Raw genomic sequence first — 7909 nt, forward strand, 5'->3', positions numbered from 1 at the left:
ACAACATGAATCTATCTGAAATAATCATTCGGTTCATTAAATGTCAAAAAAGGTGAAAATTACTCCATCATAAACCTTAAATCCTCGTTAAATAAAAAGCTTATTTTGTCCAAATAACATTCCATCACAAAAAAATTAAATCACAATGACATAAAGCAGAAAAAAGCTCAAATAATCATTCGGTTCATTAAAATTACTCCATCACAAAACTCAAATCCTCATTAAATAAAAAGCTGTTTCGTCCAAATAACACAATGACATAAAGCAGAGAAAAGCATCACATCCTCCCATTAGAGACGTCAAAAAGAGCCAATATTTCCCTTCTTTTCCTTGACAAATGACAATTAATCAATTATCAATATAGCTGGATATTCCTTTTGAGTCTATTAATCATTTCAGTGTAAATTACCTGTTTAATGACGATATCCCAAAATGTTAAAAAAAAAAGATGTATCTTCGTCTATACAGATCACATGTTGTATATTTAAAAAAATGTATATAATATCCTGCAATAATTGTATCTACCTGTCGAACATCTCGGAGTCCACAGCAGCCCTGAGCACCCATCCGAGGAGCGGGACCCCGGCTAACATTTTGATGTTTTTTAGGGGGATCCCTTTGCTTCCTCCTCTCGCCAGAACCAAGGCAGCTACGTGTCGCTTCCCGTCCGCTCTCAGGTGCTTGCGTTCGGGTTGCGATCCGTCCTTCTCGCCATTTTCACCCGCTGGGCATCTTTTCCTGGAAGCCATAACGACTCAATTTCGCTAAAAAAAATAAATAAATAAAAATGTCCGTGGAGCGCCACTCATAGACGGTAGGAGGCTACCTGAGCTGACACGGTGAGCCCGCGGGACAGTAGATGGAATAGAACGTTATGTAAACCAGGCAAACCGGAAGAAGCCCGCGGTGTTTCGCTACATCAAGCGTCTCTTGCAGAGAACGCATAGCTGTCCTCGTGAATGCCCAACTGCTTTTTTTTTTTTTAATTTCTATGTCAAAACAATTTATTTTGATGTATTTATATGTACTTATATGTAAAATAAAATAAAACATATGACACAAACTCGTATAATTTTGGTAAGAAAAATAAGAAGGCAACATTGTTTCTATTTTAAAAATGGCTGATAGTTCGCAAACGTTCTCTAAAAACCTAAAAAGGCCGATGAAGAAACTTTATTAGAAATAAACTTTTTGCTCTGAATGTAACCTTAAAACAAGCCTCCGTAGAATAATTTGATATGTTTTACCCTTGCAATAAAAAAAACTAAACAATTAGGCGTTCACGAGGACAGCTACGCGTTCTTTTCATAATGTTCAACAGCTACGACAACTACAGACGCATTGGGCTGAAAGTCTGGACTTCTTCTGCTCTTTAATTGTGGTTGCTACTTAGGAGCTCACTACCGCCACCTATTTCTCCGGAGAGAAGCCATTGTAATTTTATTATTATTTTATTCATAATACATTTTTTTTTTTTACTAATACTCACTGTTTATTCTACGAACAGTTAGTATTATTGTAGAACATTTACATTTTATTTTTTTACTTTAATTTCCAACACAATGAATATAAATATAATTCAATAAAGTCGTTTATTGTGCTTCATATTAATTGCATTATTACTCAACTATTAGCTAACTAATAGTCTCCTGTATGCTTCAGTTATGTTATTGTCCTATATCAATAATATCACAAGTATTATTAGTTGTGGTAGTATTGCTGTTGTTAATAATACATTAATGGAAATAATAATAATACTAATAATAACAACAAGAATAACAATACTACTACTATTACTACTACTACTACTTCAGATTTTAATTGGATGTGGATTGATTAACTAATTGATTATTGCAGACTGGTCACAGAAAATAGTATCCTCCACTTATTGTGACACTTCCTACACCTATTTTTAATGATGTGTTTTATTTTGAACACATTATGATAGTTATGAATAAATAAATATATGTATATACTGTATGTACTCTGTGCAGTGACAATAAAGTTGAATCCAATCTAATGAGGTGACAGGGCACCAAAATATGCATTGTCACCTGAAGTTAACACGTATTTTTGTTCCTTTTTCCTTTTTTAAGACATTTTAAAGCCCAAACTGTTTATTGATTCATCAAATAATAAGCAGATCATGACAAACAATTGCAAACCCAGTTAAAGTAATAGTCACATTTTCCTGGAGTATTCAACCCGTTGGTTTGTACAGAAGCAGAAGTTGCCCAATGAGATTTTACAGATACAAAATTAATAATATGGATAGATAGATAATTATCTCATATTCAGGGATTACTTTAGTGACTTTGTACAAGCCCTGTAAAGAAAACTGTTCTTTTAATTTAAAGGTACAATCTGTGAAACGTTTGGATAACTTCATTTTCGTAAAACGTCTAAAGAGCATGCATAATAATCTCACTTTTTGAAGCCAAGAAGAGAGCAAAACTTGATGTGGAAACAGGATTAATTATTTCACTTCTAACTCTAAAAGCAGAGCTGAAATGTTTTTATGTGCATGTTTGATTCGTTATATGTGCCTGAACTATACCCTGAAGCCTTTTCTATTGATTCACATTCAGAATTAAAAGTTTTTGCGGTCGATGCGCTGCTGCTCCATCTGCGACTTTGCTTTTTCTTTTTGCAGGAGAATGTGCTCCGCAAACTCCCTCATGGCCCCCATTCCCCCGGCACTGTGGCAGGTGTACTTTGCAGCATTGATGACGACCACCGGAGCGTCTCCAGGCACTGCACTTAAACCGGCCAGGTTCAGACAGCTGATATCCTGTGTGTCGCTACCTGAGAGGAGGCAAGACGGAGAAATAAACATCACATGTGAATATAAAGACCGATTATGAATTAAGGCTTGTTGCATGAGGATCAAAATAAATCCACACCACGAGGTGGCACTGGTTTATGTTTGCAATCCAAGAAATTAAAGTTTCTGCTGAAATATTTTTGGATTATTAAACCATTTTTAGCTACGGCGATGTATTAGAGCCACTGTAGGTTAAAAATAGTGATTACAGAGCCGGGGGTTAGGGGCAATATTCAGAGCACTTAACTAGTAAAGATATGAAAATAAACTTGGATATTATCTGAGATTAACGTGGTAAATGTACACGAAAGAACATGCTAATTTGGAAGATTATAAAGTCACAAATTTACTGTAAAACTTGACAATTTGTGAGATTATAAAGTTACAAATATACAACAGTATGAAGTCATAAATTTACAAACTTTTTTATCAGATATTCTTTCAGATTAAAGTGGCAAATTTACGAGAAAACAAAAACAAAATTTGAGTAACTCCAGACGTCTGCATTTCGTTGCTCCAAAAATAGTGTCATTATAGTATGGATGACCTCTGAGCGAGAGGAAGTTTTTTTTCTCAGAATATTACCCCGCTTCCCCGGCCCCGTAATTATTTTAGTTTTACCTTCAATGGCCCTGTCGTTTTTAGCAGACTTGCAGAAGATAAAAAATTAAACATATCTTGTGTAAGAGCTTTTCTGACTTTGGTTTGTGTGCGGATTAAATGAACAATATACGACAATAATCTAAATGGTTGGGAGTGAGTTTTCTGTTGATGAACCGTTTAATCTCGACATGGTTTGTCATGGATAGAGCGCAACACTACATTCTTAAAAATACTTAAAAAGGCTTTACCCATGTACGCCACATCCTTCCAACCCAGCTTCCTCTGCTCCACCATCGGCCTCAGATCATTCAGGGGCTCCTCTCCCACCGAGATGACCTTGCAGCCCGTCCTCTCGGCTAGTTTGTCAGCCAAAGACTGGGTCACGGAGTCCAGCTTGGACGTCAACAGCACAACCTGGTGGTGCAAAGACAGAAGGTAGTGTGTGGCCACATGACATAAGCCAACTCACTGGTGCTTTTTAGAGTTTAGACTAGTTCCAACCTCCATTGCTTCTTTCTGCAGCATGCGGATGCCCGTGGTGTCTCTGGTATTAATAGACACCATCTCCTCTCCGGACTTGTACAATAAGATCCTTCCTTCCGTTAAACATCCGGAAACCTTGCAGAACATCAGACGAACCACCTCTGGCGTGGCCCGACCGAAGTAGCCATACCTGAAGAAAGAAGCACCGATTGGATAAAGAGTGGGAAGAGAAATGATCGACTCAGGTCTGACTTTTCGCTGAAAGACGACATAGCAAGTATACCTTGTAAAATCTATGCAAGACTGTATGAAGATAACTGGGGTGAAATTACAATATCCGTCCCCTTTTTCTGATCCTCCCTCCACCACTAATCCTTTTCTGTACAGTAAAGATGCTGTGTGCAATGTTTATTTTGATAGTTTCTATTTGTGAATTGCACTTAAGAGGATAGTTATTTAGCGAGTTGAATTCTCAAAGAGGCAGACCATTAAATTAGCAAAAGACAAAAATCACTCAAAAAAAAAAAACCCAAACATTGATGGCCGATCGTCCGATCTCCCAACCCTAAAGTGCGTCTCACCGGAGAACCCTCTGTTCCGCCACAGGCCAGTCGATGTCCACATCGATGTCCACGCTGAACTCTGGCAGCATCTCGTAGTACGCTACCTTACCGCCCTGGAGAGACCGAAACAGAAAAATATAACATAAACCCGTTGAAGCAAGTCATCGTCGGGAAATAGCTTAGACTTGTATTACTGGTATTAAATCCTAGTCAACATCGGTCACGTCAGTTACCTGCAGAAGTCCCTCATTCACTAAGGAGTCTTTAACGGTGAAGTAAAACGAGCCGTTCTCACACAGCTCTCCATCCCAGTCCTGACGGCGTGGACGGTGGGCCGGGTCCAGATTGAACGCCTTGGTAACCTCCCCAGCTAGAAGGGAGGCAGGGTAAGGGTTAAAAAAAAAGGTCTGTTCGACAAAACATGGGGATGTTAATAAGTTGCAAAAATGCAAGAGCGATGTGAGAACTCGTAGAATAGTTCTCTATAAAAATGATCCCAAATGTGTAGATTTATATTTACATCAATACAATGACAGCAGTTAAACAAAAAGGCAAAGAGAAAAGAGAAACACTCAAAACAAAGCCGCCGCAGTTAAATACAGGAACTGTTTCTCCATCACACAGAAGCCCGATTCGTCCAGCCGCAGTTTTGGTCTGTTAACTGATAGTTATAGTTCCCAACCTTTCTCGCGGTGACTGATCTAACCACAACACTATTACAGCAGCATGGAACTCTGAAGTCCGTAAACATACACAATAACACGACACAGTACAGTAACTTAGAACAAAACAAAACAAGGTGACAAACACACTATGACCTATCTCTGCCCAGACACAAGCCTCTTACTCCGAGATGGCTTTGTAGCAGTCGATGTGTTACTGCGAATGGATTTTTTCTTCCTGACGACCTGTTAAAGTCGACATTTCCCTCTGAAGAATGGGCTTCTTCCTTCTGCAGGTTAAAGTTGTCCGCTTCTCTTTCGGGGTCCAAAACAGTCTGTTGTTCGTCCAGCGAATGGAGAACTATTCCTAGGTTTTCTTAACAGCAACAACGTTGTGCGCGTCCCCTTTCATGCGAATCGAATCGCGTGGGATGGCACAGGGCCGGAGGTAACGCAGATTTTTATAGTCTCAGTGATGCCACAGGGGTGCTGTGGCCCTCGTCCAATGGGACTTCAGTGTTGAGTTTGGACCAAAAATCACACGTAGGTGAGATTTAACGTCTGGTGGTGGTGTGATTTTAACCCAAATTGGGCTGTTGAACCATATAGGCCCAACTCCCTTTGTTCCAACCACATGGTGAAGTCCCAACAATGGGTTTTACTAGTTAGGAGTTACCTTTTTATGTGTGTATTCAACTCAAGCTGACTATATTGTATTTGAAGCTCTTTTTTTTAACTGTTTACTTATTTATTATGCCTTTACCGTTTGATTATTTATTGTACTTTGTTTTCTACTGATGTCTCTTGGTGCACCGCTCACTTTGCTGCTGTGATCCAGCAAATGTCCCCGCTGTGGAACAAATGAAGGATTATCTTATCTTATCTTGTAGACAGGCCTGGTGTCTACAATTTTCTTTTAGACGTATCATGACGGTGAATCCAACAAGCAAAACTTGAACAACAAGTTGGAGACATGCCACATATGAGTGACATGGCCGGGGTCAACGGGTTACTCCGTGACATAAAACTCCCTTCCACCACAATGACAAGAATGTCTGTGGAGGTGCTGCTTCCAAAACACTGTCACTGTGAATAAAGAAAGAAATAAACTTTGACTCCGAAAGGTTGGTTTGTGGACTGCGAGTTCTGCGTTTTGGCCGTCGCCATCTTGGCTTTTTTGCAACCAATGAACGGAAGTGACCATATTTGGACGGCAGAGGAGTGACGTAGAGATACGGCTCTGGTAGCGATACGTCTCTGGTAGAGACCTGTCAATCACTGTGTAACCCCGTCCTAAAGCATCCCCTGCTTTATGGTCTGTGCGACTCTAAATGGACCATAATGTACTAAATGAACATCATGCTGTATTGAAGAAGACTTGAAACTAGAGATTGAGACCATAAACTCATGTTTACAATGTTTACTGAGGTAATAAATCAAGAGAGAAGTAGAGTCATTTTCTCATAGACTTCTATACAACCAGAGGAGTCGCCCCCTGGTGGACACTAGAGAGAATGCACGTTTAAGACACTTCCGCATTGGCTTCACTCTTTAAAGCCGGAGGTTGCCGCCTGTTTTAATCCCATTCTAGGAACCAGGTATAGCCTGTGTTATGTTTGTACACTCTTTTTGGTCCCTTACGCCTTTCTACGCCGTTGTAAAACTCTTTGGGATGTTTTGGATGCGTGGTATCCACCACAAGTATTTCTTTGTTCTTCCTGAAAATAAAAATACAAAACGCAGCCACTCGATCTGTGAATCTTTGACGGACAGCGCATCGGCAGGTTAGACACCTATACCCGTCCAGAGTGAGTACGTGGGTAATTTTTCACCCAAACCGCTACAATTAACTACTGTTTTTAGCCAAACTCAATATGTTTATTCGCGATGGACATCAGAAAAATTGATATCCTTACGATCACACAGTATCTTTGCCTCTATTGCAGACCGTACCCTTCCCAATGGTCAAAATGCCGTCCACAACGATCAGTTAAATTACAGAATAACCAGAGACGAAATTGCTTTTTACTGCTGTAAAACTAAATAATCTGTATGTGATCTAATCTATATCATCTAGCACTGCAAAAACAAATAAAAAAAAAAAGAGATAAAGTGAGTTTGCAGATGAAGTGTTGTGCTGTTGAAGAAATGTGGATCTTGTTGTTGGCTTACATCCTTTCTTGACCTCCTGCCAGCGGAACTGGTGTCTCCTGACCACGGAGAAGACGGAATCAAAGCCCTGCTGCGTGATCATGTTCAGGGCCTCCGTCAAATGGAACGGGTGGAGACACGGGGAGGTAGCCTGGATGTTGCACATCACATCTATCTCTGTGAAAAACAAATTCACGTGCGCTATAATCACACAGCTGCTTTGTGTCCGCTCTGAGGGACCTTGTCACTGATCAAACACGTCGTGGCGGTATTACTACGCCGCCCGGCCCTGATGTGACACAACAGGTTGCACATCCCGGTGTTGGGGTTACCTGGGTTGAGCCTCATAAACTCTTGAATGGTTTCCAGGGAGGAGGAAGAGTCTTTGGAGACTTCAAGGCTCCTGCGGTGCACCTGGGCGCCCCAGGATTTTGCCACCTGCTCGATCTCGTCATGGTCAGTCGAAACCCAAATACTGAGGAAATGAAAGCGTGCCGTCATTGTAATAATCTCTTCATATGTGTTTAATTCAACATGTATTTTCTGTCTAACTCATGTTTTGACGCTTTGTCTTACTTGTTTTTCCTTCTCATCTTTAATCTTTTTCTTCTACAGATTAATTT

General features: G+C 40.1%; 1 protein-coding gene across 2 annotated transcripts; it reads right to left on the minus strand.

Moving 5' to 3' along the window:
• Nucleotides 1-2101: 2101 nt before the first annotated feature.
• cmasa (cytidine monophosphate N-acetylneuraminic acid synthetase a) lies at nucleotides 2102-7903 on the minus strand. 2 transcript variants are annotated; one of them, XM_031840129.1, is made up of 7 exons: nucleotides 7619-7903; nucleotides 7308-7463; nucleotides 4707-4843; nucleotides 4492-4586; nucleotides 3929-4100; nucleotides 3676-3841; nucleotides 2102-2805 (listed from the first exon to the last, which is right to left on the minus strand). In XM_031840129.1, exons 1-7 carry the CDS (start codon nucleotides 7785-7787, stop codon nucleotides 2591-2593), a joined length of 1110 nt encoding a protein of 369 aa, XP_031695989.1. In that variant the 5' UTR covers nucleotides 7788-7903; the 3' UTR covers nucleotides 2102-2590. The 2 variants fall into 2 exon arrangements, with proteins under 2 accessions (XP_031695989.1, XP_031695990.1); XM_031840130.1 differs by lacking the exon at nucleotides 7308-7463.
• Between the last annotated feature and the right edge of the window lie 6 nt (nucleotides 7904-7909).

This window comes from Anarrhichthys ocellatus, unplaced genomic scaffold (assembly GCF_004355925.1).
Source record: "Anarrhichthys ocellatus isolate YVR2014 unplaced genomic scaffold, GSC_Weel_1.0 scaffold2346, whole genome shotgun sequence".
NCBI lineage: Eukaryota > Metazoa > Chordata > Actinopteri > Perciformes > Anarhichadidae > Anarrhichthys > Anarrhichthys ocellatus.